We start from the raw sequence: 18,278 nt of genomic DNA, 5'->3' as shown, positions 1-18,278 counted from the left end.
GGGCGTGCCCCATGTGACAGCTATTGATGCTGCCCACAAAAGTCTCAGTAACTGTGTACAGCTAACAGAAGAAGCCAGCTTTGAGTCAGTGTGGAAAATGTAAGTGCAAATCGTGCAGGTTAGCATTATTCGGTGTTATATTCCTGGGAAATAAAGAAGTGACGAGAGCTCCTGGAATGTGCTTTGGCAGATTTTCAAGCTGGCCCACAGTGGCGTCCTCATTCAGGTAAAAGTCTCATGATAACTAACTAACTTTCACTTTACTTACCTCTAAAAAATACTAAAAAAACCTAAAAAATAAAGACAGCAGGATACCCTGTAGGTAAAGATGATTAATCGAACATGTTCGATTAGACACTAAAATATGCCTAAATCACTCACTGTTCAAAATGATCAACTTTTAATCGCTTTTTAACACGTTTATTCTCCCGTTTGTTGTAATATCTTGTTATAAGTTTTCACTTCAGAGACTCTATCAACTGAAACATACAGTTTAAACTTGTTTTTAAAGAAAGAGGATGTACCTAATGTGCCACAATGGACCCCTGCAGTGATGCTCACATCATACTAAACTATTCAGACCTAAAGTGCCTGTTTAAAAGTGCCGTAGGGTTTAAAAACAAGCTGTTAACACCTTTTTTAATCTATTAAGGAGACTGAAGCTTGAACAACTAAAGACTTTTTGACTCTTTGTGTGAATTATAGCCTTCGTCCTAGTGTTTAGAAACCTTCAGAGGAAACTATTGGTTATTTTTCTTAGAAAGATGAAACATATTGTGTTTTTGATACATTTCTACATGTATACACGTGTACACACTAAACTTGTTTACATTTCATCAGGGGAATCAATCAGTGTTTTAACTGTTTTTCTATGCCGAGCTGTGCTGCCAGCTTATTTCACATCTCACCTTGTCATGCACTGAAACAGGTACATTTATAAAGCAGCGACTTTAGAGTTACAAAACCAAGTTCTTTATAACAGAACCATTGAAAGGCTTCCTCTTACCTAAGCAAACATGCACCTTGTTCATGGGAACTAATGCGTGTCTACACGGTGCGAAATGTGCAATAAGTTATTATTATTAAAAGTTTTTCAACATGTTTGTATTTTTTCAGCCATTTAATTTAGTATTTTTCCTTTATTGACCGAACAGTGAAACAAAGACAAAAGTTTCACATAACTACCAGGTTCCAGTGTTTAGAAACATGGGTGTGATGGAAAAACGTGTTCATAACCAGCTTGGGAGGTGTTTTCTGCATGAGACTTTAACACATCCTGTCCTTCAACTGAACATTTTAATAATGTGTGAATACTGAATTACAGAGTGAAGAAGCCAGGCTCCTGTGTTAGATGTGGACTGTGGCTGAAGATGCAGCTGGTAGTTATCCTCCTGGCAGGTAAGATCTGACTTGAGCGACGACTGATAAGACTCGAAGAAAGATTGTTAGCAGAGGCACCTTCTGTCAAACTTATCTGGACTAACAACTCTGCACCTCCACTTATAAACTGCAATCTCTGGCTTGCTAACACACAGACGGATCTGTTTGTTCCTTTCTAATTTATTCTGTAACCTGTTAGTCTAGTCCGATTGTTTTCTGTTGAGTCATCACTTGTCGCTTCTTTGTAGCTCATGAAAAGCAATAAAAGGAAAATATGACGCAGAAGCGTGATTTTCTCATGGAAACAACAAGCAGACCGACTGCATACCTAAAAACACAAAAAAAAACCTCGACAGTGACGTGCAGACTGACATCTGTTTTTCCAAGGAACACAACACAAGAACAGGGGCGTAAAAGCAAAAAGCGTGCTTTATTAAGCTCAAAGTAAAGCAGAAATAAACCTGCGTTCTGAGTTTGTTACATCACATTTTGTTTTTTAAAACTATCAACAGTGATACAGAATTAAGTTTCCAAATCTTAAGAAAAGCAGCCACGCTCTTTGCTCCGAGACGCTGGTCGTGTGCAGCTGCGGTAACAGAGAGAAAGATCTCATACAGATCTCATTCTAATCTTAGATTAGAAGTCACAAACGCACATATTAAATTTGTTGGCCACCTCTCTCGCGGTGGGAAATGTTAAATTGTCCAATTTAGATTCTCACAGTGGGCCGACGGTTATTCTGGGTTATAATACCCAGCGCTCTGACTTCCAGGGGGAAGTGTTGGCTCTTAAATTCAGTAAGTACGTGCACGAACAGTCCTCAGTATATGTGAGATAGGCTAAATAGTGTGTTGTACCCTTCAACATCTGCACAATCTGTTACAACTTCAGTTTTTACCAAAGTAATCCCATTCTTCTTCAGTTCATTATTCATCTGTAACTCAAGTAAGCAGCTCAAGGTCTGCAGACTGAGGGGAGACAGATTTCTGTGAAAGCAGGACAGTTAGCCAGCTAGTTGTCAGCCAAACGTTAAAGGGATAGTTCACCTCTTTTGACATGAAGCTGTATGACATCCCATATAAGCAATATCATCTATTAAATTTGACTTACCCCCTGCTGCGTCCTGTGAGCCGAGTTCCGGCCTCGTTTTGGTGTTGACGAAGGTAGTCCGGCTAGTTGGCTGGGGTTTAAAAAGCGTTTTGCTTCTCAAAACAATATGGGTTCAAAAGAGTAATACATTTGCATCACAAAATCGTTCACCTAGAAAAAGTCAGACCTTACAATCGCTTGGCGCTATTTTCTCTCCCTTCGTATCACTGCGTGCTGCCGCCTGCCGACAGCCGCGCCTGTTACGGTGTTTGCTGCTCGGAAGCAGGGGACTGCTTGGTCTGCACTTCGGTCTGCACGGTCTACACAGCAGGCAGTGATACAAAGGGAGAGAAAATAGGGCCAAGCGATTGTGAGGTCTGACTTTTTCCTGGAGAACGATTTTGTGATGCCAATGTATTTCTCTTTTGAACGCATATTGTTTTGAGAAGCAAAACGCTTTATTTTTTAAACCCCAGCCAACTAGCCGGACGACCTTCATCAACGCCAAAACGAGGCTGGAACTCGGCTCACAGGACGCAGCAGGGGGTAAGAAAATGTTGATAAATGATGTTGCTAATATGGGATGTCATACAACTTCATGTCAAAAGAGGCGAACTATCCCTTTAAGGTTGGGTAGGTTGAGCTGAGTGGGTTTATTTATAGCATTACAGTGTCGGAGACGGAGTCACACTCTTCCACGTGGAGACCTGATTTCAGAACAGCCCTAAAGATCAATGAAAAACTCTTAAACAGTCTTAACTCCACCGTTCAGTACAACATTGTCCAACAAACTCGTACCATCATACGTTTTAAAAACTACCGCCTCAATAAAAAAAGGACCTAGTTTCATGCAAATTTCTGAAATCGTTTTACTTGGTGCTTCTGAAGACTTCTAGCCACTATAGCAACTGTGTATTAATAATCAATGGCTCGGCTGTAACTCTGTTGTCTCTAAGTGTAGTTTCTCTAGTTTCTATCCTTAAAAAGGAAATAATAGTTGTTTCGGATTTATTAAGGCAGTGTGACGTGTTGTCTGAGTATGTTGTAATGTTGCATTTCTCCTGATATCTTCTGGAGGTTGTTGCTGTAACAAAAAGCTTCTCCATACATCTCTCACTTGACACAGATCAGCATCATGAATCTTTCCTTAAGGTGTGTAGACTGAGAACTGTTTTATTTATCCAATCAGATCACGCTTCCAGGACTCCAACTTCCTCTGTTTCTGCCATCTTTCCCTCTCCCACAACAGCTTGCCTGACCTCAGGTAAATGAAGACAGGGATCATCTAACTCACTGTCATAACATGCAGATCATCCACACCTTGGTTACTAAAGTAGCTGTTGGCATGAATACATATACTGTATGTACATTTGATTAATAATCGGTCTTTCTTATGGCAGGATATTACTCTCTTGATGTCACTGTGAGTGTCTCTGGTCAGAGGAAGAATGAATCTGAAATTACCGCCTGGGTACGTGAGAACACATAATACAGCATTTACTCTCTGTTGTAAGTAAGTCAAATTAATGCCATTTGTGTTCTTTGTCGCAGCTTGAACAGGTGTTTCAAAACAAGTTGGAGAACTGTCTGTTTTCCAACCCTGAGGAAATAATTGCTGCACTCAAATCTCCCCAAACGACATCTGATGGCGAAGGAGGCAGCATATCATCTACAAATCTACATTCAATAAATGGCACCGGCAGGTATCAATAGAGAGACTTCTATAAAATTGAGCAATTAACTAATTAAATGTTGCATGATTTTCTTATATTATTGTATATATTATATATAGTATTATATATTATAATATTGTGTTGCATTTGTGCTGTTGTATAATAATTAATTTATAACGAAGGAAGTCAGAGATTCCTAAAGTTCCCTTTATGGGATTTTAGATATTCAATCGTTCAGTTAAGACGCTTCTCGCCTCTTTTCCTGAACAGCAGCCACTTAAAAAGTATTTGCACAATGTATTTTCATCCATCCTTTTTGCCTTTGTCATCATTGAGTGTTTATTAGCAACTGCACAAAAACAGTCGCACAGTTAGGCATGAGCTCTGATGTCAGTCAGCAGACACTCTAACCACTAAAGTCTTGATTTACTTTCCAGTTGGATCAGTAATCACACATCTTCCCCATTTCAAGTAAGTTAATCACTAAATGAATTCATTATTTTATTCATTATAGTAAATAGGGCTGGGCAACGATTAAAATGTTTAAACTAATTAATCACATGATTTCCCTGACTAATCGCGATTAATCGCATTTGTACACAAAATCCAAAAATGAATTCAAAAGTAATGTATAGCTTTTAGCATTTAGTTTTATTTTAAATGTGCTGCCATATGAATGAAAGTGCCATAACATTTGTAGTGCAAACACACTTTTAACATCAGCATCTTTCTGTAGTTTTTATGTAGAAGCCTCGCTCCACTGTCTGTTTCCTTGAATGACTTGCTGCTATCAGTTGTGTGTTTTGCCTTTAAGTGATATTTTAGACTGGAACTACTACGCTGAGAAGACAATTCAACTTGGCAGTGTTTACAGATGACTTTGGTTCTGTCGACTCCGCCGTCTGGAAGAACTTTAAAATGAAAATGGCCGAGTAAAAGTTCCGTACCCTTCTCCATGTTTGGTGGATCCGCCGATTAATTTCTTTTCCGGTTCCGCAGCAGACAGCAACAGATTTTTACAAAATAAAAGTCTGTGAGCATCAGACTTTTACAATAATAAAATAAATTTAAAATAAAAAACTGCATTAATGTGCGATAAAATATTTATCGGCGTTAAATAATTAACGAGTTAACTTGCCCAGCCCTAATAGTAAACTATGTAAATAGAGGTAATGTGTGACTCACACTTCTTTGGTTTTTAACAGGGAATGGAGGTGTCATGCGACGTAAAAACTGCAACAAGGTCAGTGAAATAACGGTTGTCAAATGAAAGGTTCCTCTGTGCCTCAGTCCATTTGTGTGCTGAAGCTGATCTTGTGCTTCAGCAAGACTGAGTGTCTTGTGACGCTGAAGCTGAGTCAGACGGTGCCCCCATGTTGTATCCTCCACACGCTCTGCACAGCCAGTAAAAATTCCTCTGACATCCGTGCGGTGGGAAAAAAGGCAGATCGACTGAGTGAGTAATGCTTTATCTTTAAAAAAAACATAGGTTCCAGCCCGATAAGCTCCTATTATGCAATAAACTCTCCGTTTCACTGAACAGGTCTGCTCCAAAATGAGCGTGATAGTGATTCAGAGGAGGAAAGCACCTGCATTTACTCCGGCCCGCTGAATGGATCATGGTAAGGTGACACGAGCAGTCATAGACTGCATAACTCTGCCAAGGCTGAAAAGAAAAAACTCTGGATTCAGGTCCAGATCCAAATCAGTATCAAAAGAGAATCACTTCTAATTTGCTCCATGCACCACCCCAGTAAAATCCTTCCATTAAATTTAACAATCCAGGAAAAAGAGTTTAGAGTTGCAACAACAGCCGATATAATATCTTTCCTTTGTTGTTGTTGTTGTTTTTTTAAAACTGAATCGTGCAAACTCCTCTTGTGAAGCATCAGAATGAAATGCAGAGATCCTCTTAAACGTGTTATGATGTTGCTCTTTCAACAGTGAAGAGTCTGGGCCTGCGTATGCGGTCACACAAAGAAATTCAACCGAATGTGCTGCAGGTGAGCCCTAAACATTTCATTCAAACATACAGAAATAAAATAATGGCATTGATTTTCTCATGTGGTATTTTACCATATATTCATGTGTCTCATCTTGAATTTATCTGATACATCAAAAAAAAACATTTGCTTGCCAGGAAAGAAGCTAGAACAGCTGGTAAGACTGGATTGGAATTGTTAAAAATAGGGCTGGGCAACGATTAAAATTTTTAATCTAATTAATCACATGATTTCCCTGATTAATCACAATTTCAGATTAATCACAAAGTCAGATATGGAGATCAGGGATCTTTCTTTTCTCCACATTTTATGACTTAGTGTCACAAAAAGAGATGGGTCGCTTAAGCCAAGAAATCATCACGACCGTATCAAAACACAAACACATTTTAGTCAAATAAATCACGGTGCTTTGACTTTGTTACAGGCAACAACTGCAGCTGCTCCGCTCACTGCAGTCGACCTGGTTGGTGTTTGATCACCTGATAAATTATTCTGATTATCATCAAAAATACAAACAGTAACTAAGGTATTCATGAGTATATTGTGAATTTGTTTTTAGATGCATACTATACTTTTTCCATTTCACTAAACGATTCCAGGATAAACTCCTCCCACATCTCCTCTCTGGTAACCTCCCATTCACACTCAGACCATCCATGATTTGGTTCATTCTTGTTGCTTCAGACATTAATATTTGACCTTTTTTTCTTTATAGATTTCACGTCTGAAACAACCAATTTGCAATATCAGTTCAGTGTAAGTTTAGCCTTTTGTTAATTATGTTGAAATTAAATTTAGCATAGATCTCTGAGTATTATGTTAAAGATTAATTATAGTTTTTGTAATGTTTCTTTGCAGGGATCAGTGTCCATTGTACATCATTGCATCTGAATACAAGGTAATCAGATTCAAAAGCATAATAATAACACCTAAACTTTCAAGTTCTCTGTTACCAGTTTGACTAAATGTTAGAGGAAGAGGATTAAAGGTGTAATTCAAGCACTTCTTCTTCTTCTGTTTCTTTCACAGTGACATTTTGTCAACGGGCTTATTCAGACTACTAGAAAAAAAAAAAAAAAAATCAAAAATGTGCTTAAGCACATGCTAATATTAATTTAGGCAAACTAGTCTATATTTCACCAGGTAATATGATACCTTTGTTTGTGTGTCTAACAGAAGAAATTAGCAAAACTTATAATGAAATGAAATGGAATGAAAATAATAAACAAGGATGGATGGAAGCTGAAACAGGGATTAGAGTAGCTGAAATATTATCTTTTGCACGTCACTGATCTAATAACTTCCCAGCACGCAGCCTTTTTACAGAAGAAAAGAAGCTAAAACTCGATGGGATAGTTCAAACATCTCGTTAGGTTCAGTAATAGAACTAAAGCAGTTATTCAGCAGCTAACACGAGGGATGCAAAATGGTTCTCTTGTGGAGTATAAAATGATGGAATTAATTCATTTTGTTTGCAAAGGCTCATATATAGTTGCTTCATTCTTAATCTGCAATGTAAACTTCTCCTCAGGATGCTAATGTGGCCTGTACCGACGTAGCAACAAAGTGAGTCTAATCATGTTGTTTCTATAAAGCTGTTGGGGACAGAATTGTTCTGTACAGATACAGCTGTAACATTTGAACATGTTTTCTAATCTTTTCTTCTTTATGTTGAAGCTGCGACGTGGTTTTAGGCTTTGCTCGTAAGGTCCCGATCTGTTCTGTGGCAGAAGCTGTGATGAATGTGTTTAAGTCTGAAGAAGACATCAGTTATAATGGGAAGGTCCAACGAGCAGGTGGGTACATCATCTACTGAAAAGGTGAAATGTCAGTTCATAAAAGCTGAAATAACTGCAGTTCTTCGGTCTTTGTGCTTCGTCTCATACAGCAATTTGTGGAAATTTAGAAAACTCCGACAATCCTCTGCAATCTCAGTTCAAATGGGTCGACAGTTACCTAAAGCCTATGAACTTTTGCTCAGAAATAAATGAGTCTAACATCACTACATGGTTTGTATGATCTTTTGTTATAGAACATCTTCTGCACTAATTCAACTAAAGCGTTCGAACTCATTGAACCTGATAACCTTGCATTCAAATTTATACAAATTCTTTCTCCCCTTTGCAGTGAAAAAGGAAAAAATGTGGTGGTGAAGCTGAATAACCAGTGTGTTGTTGGTATGCCGACGGTACAACCAAACTTGACGACCTTAGAACCAAACGTGACAACGGCACAACCAAACGTGACAACGGTACAACCAAACGTGACAACGGTACAACCAAACGTGACAACGGTACAACCAAACGTGACAACGGTACAACCAAACGTGACAACGGCACAACCAAACGTGACAACGGTACAACCAAACGTGACAACGGCACAACCAAACGTGACCACGGTACAACCAAACGTGACCACGGTACAACCAAACGTGACAACGGTACAACCAAACGTGACAACGGTACAACCAAACGTGACAACGGCACAACCAAACACGACAACGGCACAACCAAACGTGACAACGGTACAACCAAACGTGACAACGGTACAACCAAACGTGACGACCGTGCAACCAAACGTGACAACGGCACAACCAAACGTGACGACCGTACAACCAAACAGCACCACCTTGTCTGTATTTGTGACTTCATCCACCTCAAACACAACCGCAGTAACAGCAACAACACAACAGAACACAACAATGATCCCAAATGTGATCACAACCACAACTGAATCGGTTTCAGAGATCTCTTCAAAGGCTCCAACAGCTAATGCATCTGGTGAGTTATCTCCTCAGCACAACATCATTGCAACTCTAAAACAACAAAAAACTAAGATCCTTATAAAATTTGTTGACTCCAGCTGAAAGCCAAGGCACCGCACTGCTCGAGCTGACCAGAGACACGTCCAACCTGACCTCAGAACAGATAGACGCGCTGGTTTCTCAGCTGGAGAGTCTGTTGTCAGGCCCAAACGTCAGCTTGGAACTGGGAAACATCTGCATCAACATCGTCAGCAATCTGCTGGATGCTTCACCTGAAAAGCTGCAAAGCTCCTCCGATAGGTCACACATTCATTTGTGCAGCTTTCCACAACATGTTGTGTGTCGTTGAAGAGGCTGTGCAAACCTGAATCTGTTGTAAATCTTTTCTCCATTAGGATCATCGGCATCACTGACACGGTGGGGTTGAAGCTGGTTGTCGGGGAAAATGCAGAGACTCTGTTGTCCCCGGCTTTGGCTCTGTCTGTGAAACTAGCAGATGGTACTAATTTTCAGGAGTCTGTGTTTTCTATCTCAGACCCCAGTAATGTACAGGTGAGACTCCAGTGTTAAGCATCTTATGCATCATGCCTTATAACTAGGGCTGGGCGAGTTAACTCGTTGTTATCGCGTTAAGTCGTTAATTATTTAACGTCGATAAATATTTGATCGCGCAATAAGGCAGGTTTTATTATTGTAAAAGTCTGTTGAATGCATCACATTCACACAGTTACAACAAACACCACGAAGCATGGAGTAATAAAATGAAGATAAACTAGCAGGTAACATCACCGTTACAGGTGCTCCTCGGTCTGTGTGAAGCTCACTGAGCTAACCGGTGCTACTTCCTGTTTTACTTATTTCAACATAAAACCACGTATTTCAAAATAAATTTTTATTTTCTATTATATTTAAAACGCCTGCTTTTACAGCCAAGTTGAATTGTCTTCTCAGCGTAGTGGTTCCAGTCTAAAATATCACTTAAAGGCACAACACACAACTGGTAGCAGCAAGTCACTCAAGGAAACAGACAGTGGAGCGAGGCTTCGACATAAAAACTACAGAAAGATGCTGATGTTAAAAGTGTGTTTGCACAACAAATGTTATGGCACTTCATTCATATGGCAGCAAATTTAAAATAAAACTAAATGCTAAAAGCTATACACTACTTTTGAATTCATTTTTGGATTTCGCGTACAAATGCGATTAATCGTGATTAATCAGGGAAATCATGTAATTAATTAGATTAAAAATTTTAATCGTTGCCCAGCCCTACTTATAACTTAAGGTATGTACAAATAGATAAAATTAAAGTTTATTAAGATGAAAAAAATGTGCAGTTGGAAAATATAACACGTTCAAACCACCTTTTGAACTGTGACCTATTTCAACATGAAAACATGGTGTGAGGTAAACCAGGTCAAACCTTACCTTCCTCCAGCCAACACAACTTCAGTGTGATTTGAGTACATCCCTGGATTATACTTGTTGTCGTGCATGTAATGCGGTTTTAAAGAAAAAAATGAGACTCGATGAGAGATGTCAGTTGGCCCAAATAAAAATCTGTTTGTTAAGCCTTTGTCTCACTGCCCGTGTGCCACGTGTGCAGGTCCGTGGGGATCCGAGGCTGAAGAGGAGTGTAATGAGAGACTCCTCCATCCCTCAGGGGTCCATCAGGCTGCCCCCCTCTCTCACAGAGACCCTAACCCTTGAGGAGCAGCTGCTGGCCTCCAGAGTTCAGTTTAATTTCTATCAGAAGAGCACACTGTTCCAGGTTTACACTTTGATCCATCTTCATCATACTCATTGCACAGAACTATCACAGTCGGCTCTTAGTAGCAGGATAAAAAAGGAACACGTTGAAGCGTTGTCTTTCCAACTGACCCGTGTTTCTTGTGCCGTCTGTGGATGACCACACAGGACAGATCATTAGGAGAGCGGCAACTTTACAGCGGGATCCTGGCAGCGAGCGTGGCCAATCTGTCAATCAAAGGAATGAAAGACAGAGTTGTAATTCAGCTGAGAAATACTCAACCAGTACCAGTAAGTTGAATTTCAGCAACTCTTCCTTCCTTCCTTCCTTCCTTCCTTCCTTCCTTCCTTCCTTCCTTCCTTCCTTCCTTCCTTCGAGCCTGACGTGAGTTGGAAACAAACAAAAAGAATTGATGGAGACTTCTGTCCCTTTCCCAAACTGCAGGCTAACTTTGTGACAACGTGTGTTTTCTGGGACTTCACATTTAACGGTAAGTTAAAACTCCATCTTTCAAGAATTCAGTGCATGAAAACACACATTCAGCTGAGTTTTCTGCCTGCAGATGGTTCGGGCGGTTGGAGCTCAGACGGCTGCATTGTTCAAAACAAAACAGAATATGAAACTACGTGTGGCTGCGACCATTTAACCAGTTTTGCTATCCTGCTGGTAAGAATATCGTCCTTTGCTTCATTTTTCTTCAGTGACATTTGAACAGATTGCTCACCACAGTCCGTTTTCTTGTTTCACTCTTCTCCTTAAAGGACATCGACAGAGACTCTTCGATCTCTCGTCTTCAGGCCACCATCCTCACCTTTATCACATTCATCGGTTGTGGAATTTCTGCCATCTTCCTGTCTGTCACCCTCCTCACTTACTTGGCCTTTGGGTGAGTTGATGACTGAATTTGTAACATCTTGGATTTTGATTACAATTATCTATACTTGAGAGGGCCTTGGATTCTGCTGCGAATTACTCTGACTATATGATGAAAGCAGCGGGGATGGGTCATCTTTATTACATTATTTTCAAATGAAATCAAATCAAATTTATTTGTATAGCATATTTCATGTACAAAACAATTCAAAGTGCTTCACATAACATAAAATCATTGCAGCAGGAAGTGTAAGATACGTAAGCCTTGAGCGGACGTGGTATGTATAAACTTTTTTTTGATCGTTTTGTCGAGAAAGCGAGTTAATTTACAGATGGTTTTCGAGATCACGAGATGCTCACGATCAGTTTCTCAGTGTTCTTAAAGCCTTTCCAAGAATGGACTCAAGCTGAAAATGTCAGATTTTGGAGAACCTGACATAGATCAACGCATCAGATTTGACTTCTGTCGAGGTCTAACAGGCTGAAACTGCAGTTTATTTGTCTTGTAGAGACGGCTGGCTCGACTGCAGCTCAACAGGCGTTTACACCTCAGTGATCCTGCTGATAGAGTCGACTTCATCAGTGACCAGCTGAGGGGACCAGGCCGTCTCCATGGTTACCGAATGATGCACGAGAGGTGCTGTTATCGTTTTCTCGAGATAACGAGATAAATAACTCGTTATCTCGAGAAAGCGATATGCTTGTCACACCAGCGGGATTTGCTTTGTGCTTTTTCACAGCAGAATTGTTCCACAAACGCTCCATGTTTGATTCATAGGCTACTTTATTCAGCTTTCAATGAAAGGGGGTAAAAATGGGTGCAACTTTGCCAGAAATACATATAAACACATATAAACAGGGGCGGACTGGAGAGAAAAAGTGGCCTCGAAAACCATTGGTAAATTAACTCGTTATCTCGAGAAAACCATTAAAAAAAAGTTTATATGTACCACGTCCGCTCTGGGCTTCAATAGTAAGAAGCATTAAAAATACATAAAATAATATAAAGAGAAACAAATAAAATGATTTAAATGAATTTAAAAACAAGCAACAGTCCAGGTAAATTAAAAGATATCGTGCAGATTTCATGTATAGACACATGAGAAAAGAAATGTTTTTAACCTGGATTTCAAAATGTCTACATGTCTATTTTGCCTATAAATAGGCTGTTTTTACCACTGCTACAGTAGTAGGGTAAAGTAAGTGGACTACTGACAGGGGATTTCCTTTAGACATTTCTTTAACGCAGTCAAAATCCTTTCACGTGTGCAGGAAGTTGCGTAAAGACATCCCTTCCAGAATCCTGATCCATCTGTGCCTGGCTCTGCTTCTTCTGAACCTGACCTTCCTGGTGGATGCATGGCTGGCACTCTACCCAGAAGCAGTGGGCCTTTGTATTTCCACTGCCTGGTTCCTACACTACTTCCTGCTGGTTTCCTTCACTTGGATGGGACTTGAGGGCGTCCACATGTACTTGGCCATTGTGAAAGTCTTCAACAGCTACATATCCCGCTACATGCTAAAGTTCTCGCTGGTGGGCTGGGGAGTTCCAATGATCGTGGTCATCATTGTCATTGCAATTGACAAAGACAACTACGGTCTTGTGTCCTATGGAAAGTTTACAGACGGCACTAGTGATGAGTTGTGAGTCCTCTGAAAGACGTTTTATTTGCAGATATATGCACATTATTCGAATGGACTAACCCTTTCAACCATGTCCTTTTCTGCAGCTGCTGGCTGAGGAATGACGTTGCCTTCTACGTGGCTGTGGTCGCCTATTACTGCGTCATTTTCCTCTTCAACTTCATCATGTTCATCGTAGTGTTGGTCCAGATGAGACGGATAAGAAAGCAGAACCCCCACAACTCTCAGTACCGCACCTCTTTGCAGGATGTACGCAGCGTGGTGGGGATAACCATCCTCTTAGGCCTCACGTGGGGATTCGCCTTTTTCGCTTGGGAGCCCGTAAACCTGGCGTTCATGTACCTCTTTGCCATCTTTAACTCCCTGCAAGGTGACAGTTTCCACCTTACTTGGTCATTATTCTACCCCTCTGAACTGCACTGCCGAAAGAGTACAGATGAAAGCGATCTATCACAGCTTTTATTAGTACAAACTATCAGAGATAGGGACTCGAGTCACTGTGACTTGGACTCAAGTCGACTCGAGTTGCTTTTTTGATGACTTGTGGCTTGACTTGACAAAAAATAAAAGACTTGAGACTCGACTCGGAAGTTAAAGACTCGGCGCTTGACATGACTTGACTTGAGACACGATGACTTGAATGACTTGAGTGTTAAGCATCTAGCATAACTTCGAACTTTGTTTGTCATTTGAAGATCCATTCTGTCTAGTAAGTGCTCGTCAAATAAGCTAAAATTATCCTGTTAGCCTAGTCGGTAGTTAGCTAACGTTAGCTTGATGTGATACGGGGTGGACAGGTTGGACACATTGGCCGATGATGTTTACTGACAGTTACTTATATCTTGTCTTTTCACTTTATTAAGATCAGATTCTGCAGGTAAAATTGCAATAATAAGGTGACTTGACTTTCCCAAGAAAAAAATGACTTGAGACTTACTTGAGACTTGAAAGCTAAGACTTGAGACTTACTTGAGACTTGCACATGTGTGACTTGGTCCCATCTCTGCAAACTATGCTCCATAATCCAGCTTCCCTGTCGTTCCATTCCTTTGCGCTTGTTAAAGTTCGAAGCGGCTTGTATTAGGAACAATAAATCCCCCATGTTTGCTTTGGCTGTAATGATGATGCATTACATGACAAACGGGAAATGAGAATTTCCGACTTCTGACGCACAAAAAAGTGAAGCGAACTGTATGATAAATGAGTTTTAATATTAATAGCAAAGCATCATCTGAAGTTGGAGTTATGCAGAGATACAGAATGAGGAGTCTGGTTACCTTAGAGTGACCTAATCTGAAGAGTTTTTGACTTGTCGTTAACTTAAAACACCAAACTATAAGCTCTGGAGGACGGAAAAAGGGGATTTTTCCAGAATAAGTCTCCTTTAAATGTCGTGAAACATTGTGACTGTGTTTTAACTAGTTGAATCTTTAATCCAGACATTCTTTTTAAACGTGTTGTCTTGGCCATCAATACAATAAGTTTTGTTGGCATCATATGTTTCAAACTGTCCAAGTATCTCAGCCTCCATCTCCAGCTGAAAGTTCAGTTACCGTAGATGTGACTGGTAATCAGAGGTGGGTAGAGTAGCCAAATACTACTTTCAAATACTATGACTCAAGTAAAAGTAAAAAGTAGTCATCCAAATAATTACGTGAGTAAGAGTAAAAAAGTGCTTGGTGGAAAAACTACTCAAGTACTGAGTAACTGTTGAGTAACGTCTGATTTATTTGTTAACACAAGCATTCAATCAGACAGACAAAAATACTAAATAATCATCTTTATTGCAAATTAGAGTTCATCCCATTGATAAAATAAATTAATTAATTACAAAATAGCTTAAATTAAAATAATTCAGGTAAATTCAAGTACTTCAATAAAAAATAAAAGAGACTTAGGAAATGTTTAAAACATATGTAACCCATATGTAACCTAAAAAAACAAACATTCACCTATCCATAGAAAAAAAAAAACGAGTTTAGGAAACTTACCGCTACATGTTTTCTCAACTTAGATGTTGAGTTTCTGCTGAAATGTGCGTTTGTTTTGGTTGACACAGAAGACACATAATGTAGCTGCTGTTTCTCACTCTTTGTAAGGTAAACATGCTTTCAGTATGAGGCCTCGTCTGCGTCTTCATTTCCCACCGTTGATTCTGACATTTTTCATCTGTTTCTTTGTTTGTTTGCTACGACTGTAAACTGTAAAGCTAACCCGTCCCGCCGCTGAGATTGAGTATGGTCACGTGACGAGACTGCACGGCTACGTTTGATTGGTGGAACACAGTCAGGTGGTAGAGCCTTTGGCGGAAGTCTCTCTCTATGTCAGAATAAAACATTATAATGAGGCGTACGCGGGGGGATAAAAATAATGAGGCGTAGAATACCAAAGAGGTAAGAAGAAAAGTAACCAGCTCATTGTAGCCTAATGTAGCGGAGTAAGAGGACAGTTTCTGCTGCACAAATCTACTCAAGTAAAAGTAAAAAGTTTAGTGATTTAAAACTACTCCTAGAAGTATCATTTACTCAAATAAATGTAACTCGTCACTACCCACCTCTGCTGGTAATACCCCATGAGTTTAAGAGAAGTTGGTATTAAACTAAGTAATGTTTGCATGGAATAGCTAAGCTGCTCATATTTGTTTTCTGCCATCCATGCAGGTTTCTTTCTGTTTATTTTCCACTGCGCGGTGAAGGAAAATGTGAGGAGGCAGTGGAAGACCTACCTGTGCTGCGGCAGAATGAGGCTATCAGAGAACTCAGGTTGGACGTGTTCTCTTTACATCTAACTTCCTCGGCCTGGATGTTTGTAAAACTTCCCGCTCACGTGCCCCTCTGTCTGCTTTCTGATGCTTTTGAACGTATTGGTTGTAATTGACGACATTTACCTTCCTCTTGTTGGTCGATACAGAGTGGAGTCGCACTGCGACACAAAAGACAGTGAAGAAGGGATCACTGACCAAAGTGACGTCTCTTCAGTCCTCAAACTTCTCACGTGGCAACAACTCATCCAGCTCCTCTTCTTTCCTCGCCAGCGAGTCTTCAGAGCAGATAAATGGCATTAGTAAGAGAGGACATTATGACACAAGTGATGGCTGCTCATTCAGACACGTAATAATGGCATTTAGGCTTAGCTCAGCACACCTATGTTTCCGTTCTTACCTGTTGGCTTGAAATAATGACAGCAGTTGTTACGTTACAGGTAGTCCGTTTGAAGACAGAGCAATCACAGCTGATGAAGAACCACATACAGATGTGGTCCTCAACGAGCTCAACAGGCAGCACAGAAACCAACAAGCATCCTGATCCAAGAAGAGCAAAACAACCCGTTTACTGAATTTAAGATATTTGTATATTCTGTAAATTAAGAGTAATTTATATATCTGTGTTTCATGTATTGATTAAATTACTTGTGACACTTTTTAAAGACATACTGCACTCCTTATCTGCGCTGCACTGCCCCCAAACCTTTATTCTCTGTACAGAGTTGCTGTTGTTACAGTTCTATAGATCAATGATACCCTTCATGCGCCAACACAATAGTTGGAGTTCAGTCTGAACTCCTTTTAGGTGCAGTGATGTGAGGTTAACCAACAGTCATTATAGTTATTACAGCTTTCAAACAGGAGAGGAAAGCCCAACACATGCTACACATAAATCTACATTTCTAATAACAGAATTACTGATTATTAAAAATCTAAATCACCTTTGAAACAAAGTGAAGGTGTCGTCACGCTTCATATTGCCTCACTGGGATTATTGTTGCGTGGCCCACATTTATACGGCACACAACAGGAAGTTCTTCAGCTGTGCACCTCCTCAGCATCACGTGGATTATTGTGAGAACTTGACACAAAGGCAAAGGGTTTGGGCTCACGCTGTGTGTGAAAAGAGTAGCTCGTCACAGTCGAATCATGACATCAACACCAAAGCAGAGCTGTGAACCAGGTGGTCAACACTACGCTCGATATGCTCCACCTATACACAACTTGTAGACAGGCCCTGAAAAGTGTCCAGCGTCCAGCCACCGAGCGATAGCTGCACCTGTTACGGTGTTTACTGCTCCGAAGCAGGGGACTGCTCGGTCTGCACTTCGGTCTGCACAGTTTACATTGGACGCATTGATACGAAGGGAGGCAAAAATAGCGCCAAGCGATGCGAGGTCTGACTTTTTCATGCAAAACGATTTTGATGCAAATGTATTACTCTTTTGAACGCATATTGTTTTGAGAAGCAACACGCTTTATTTTTTAAACCCCAGCCAACTAGCCGGACTACCTTCATCAACGCCAAAACGAGGCTGGAACTCGGCTCACAGCACGCAGCAGGGGGTAAGAAAATGTTCATAAATGATATTGCTAATATGGGATGTCATACAGCTTCATGTCAAAAGAGGCGAACTATCCCTTTAACACCGATAAATATTTTATCGCGCATTAAGGCAGGTTTTATTATTGTAAAAGTCTGTTGAATGCATCACATTCACACAGTTACAGCAAACACCACGAAGCATGGAGTGATAAAATAAAGATAAACTAGCAGGTAGCATCACCGTTACAGGTGCTCCTCGGTCTCTGTGTGAAGCTCACGGAGCTAACCGGCGCTACTTCCTGTTTTACTTGTTTCAACATAAAAGCAGGTATTTCGAAATAAATTTAAAAAAAAAAACAGTAAAAAAAATATATCACTTAAAGCAGGGATGTCCACATCCGGTCCTCGAGGGCCGCTGTCCTGCAAGTTTTAGATGTTTCCCTGCTTCCACACACCTGATTCAGATCAAGGCATCATTAGCAGGCTTGTGCAGAACTTAACAACCTTTTGAAGGGATCCATTTCATCTGAATCAGGTGTGTTGAAGCAGGGAAACATCTAAAACCTGCAGGACAGCGGTCCTCCAGGACCGACTTTGGACATCCCTGACTTAAAGGCAAAACACACAACTGATAGCAGCAAGTCATTCAAGGAAACAGACAGTGGAGCGAGGCTTCTACATAAAAACTACAGAAAGATGCTGATGTTAAAAGTGTGTTTGCACAACAAATGTTATGGCACTTTCATTCATATGGCAGCACATTTAAAATAAAACTAAATGCTAAAAGCTATA

General features: G+C 40.2%; 1 protein-coding gene across 3 annotated transcripts; it reads left to right on the top strand.

The window, feature by feature from the left end:
* The first annotated feature begins 56 nt into the window (after window positions 1-56).
* On the top strand, window positions 57-16,602 carry LOC142402178 (adhesion G-protein coupled receptor G6-like). Of its 3 annotated transcripts, none has more exons than XM_075487719.1 (30): window positions 57-226; window positions 1,325-1,398; window positions 3,659-3,733; window positions 3,870-3,940; window positions 4,021-4,172; window positions 4,580-4,613; window positions 5,348-5,385; window positions 5,468-5,598; window positions 5,686-5,764; window positions 6,087-6,145; window positions 6,570-6,608; window positions 6,705-6,772; window positions 6,861-6,901; window positions 7,004-7,043; window positions 7,677-7,711; window positions 7,823-7,941; window positions 8,034-8,154; window positions 8,273-8,925; window positions 9,008-9,209; window positions 9,305-9,461; window positions 10,516-10,680; window positions 10,827-10,949; window positions 11,104-11,149; window positions 11,222-11,325; window positions 11,421-11,545; window positions 12,805-13,176; window positions 13,263-13,546; window positions 15,837-15,938; window positions 16,087-16,239; window positions 16,378-16,602. In XM_075487719.1, the coding sequence occupies exons 1-30, from the start codon at window positions 177-179 to the stop codon at window positions 16,479-16,481; spliced, it is 3,816 nt and encodes a 1,271-aa protein (XP_075343834.1). In that variant the 5' UTR covers window positions 57-176; the 3' UTR covers window positions 16,482-16,602. The 3 variants fall into 3 exon arrangements, with proteins under 3 accessions (XP_075343834.1, XP_075343833.1, XP_075343835.1); XM_075487718.1 differs by having other exon boundaries at window positions 16,087-16,286; XM_075487720.1 differs by lacking the exons at window positions 57-226; window positions 1,325-1,398; window positions 3,659-3,733; window positions 3,870-3,940 and having other exon boundaries at window positions 4,116-4,172; window positions 5,472-5,598; window positions 16,087-16,286.
* The last annotated feature ends 1,676 nt before the right edge of the window (window positions 16,603-18,278 follow it).

This window comes from Odontesthes bonariensis, chromosome 16 (assembly GCF_027942865.1).
Source record: "Odontesthes bonariensis isolate fOdoBon6 chromosome 16, fOdoBon6.hap1, whole genome shotgun sequence".
NCBI lineage: Eukaryota > Metazoa > Chordata > Actinopteri > Atheriniformes > Atherinopsidae > Odontesthes > Odontesthes bonariensis.
The sequence above is the reverse complement of the archived record's forward strand: the minus strand, read 5'-3'. Positions and strand labels throughout refer to the sequence as shown.

Coding starts and splice junctions, on each gene's coding strand:
- LOC142402178 (XM_075487718.1), top strand. CDS start 177: ATGTGCTTTGGCAGATTTTCAAGCTGGCCCACAGTGGCGTCCTCATTC. Junction 6,146..6,569: donor TTCAACCGAATGTGCTGCAG/GTGAGCCCTAAA, acceptor ACTTTGTTACAG/GCAACAACTGCAGCTGCTCC. Junction 6,609..6,704: donor CGCTCACTGCAGTCGACCTG/GTTGGTGTTTGA, acceptor ATTTGTTTTTAG/ATGCATACTATACTTTTTCC.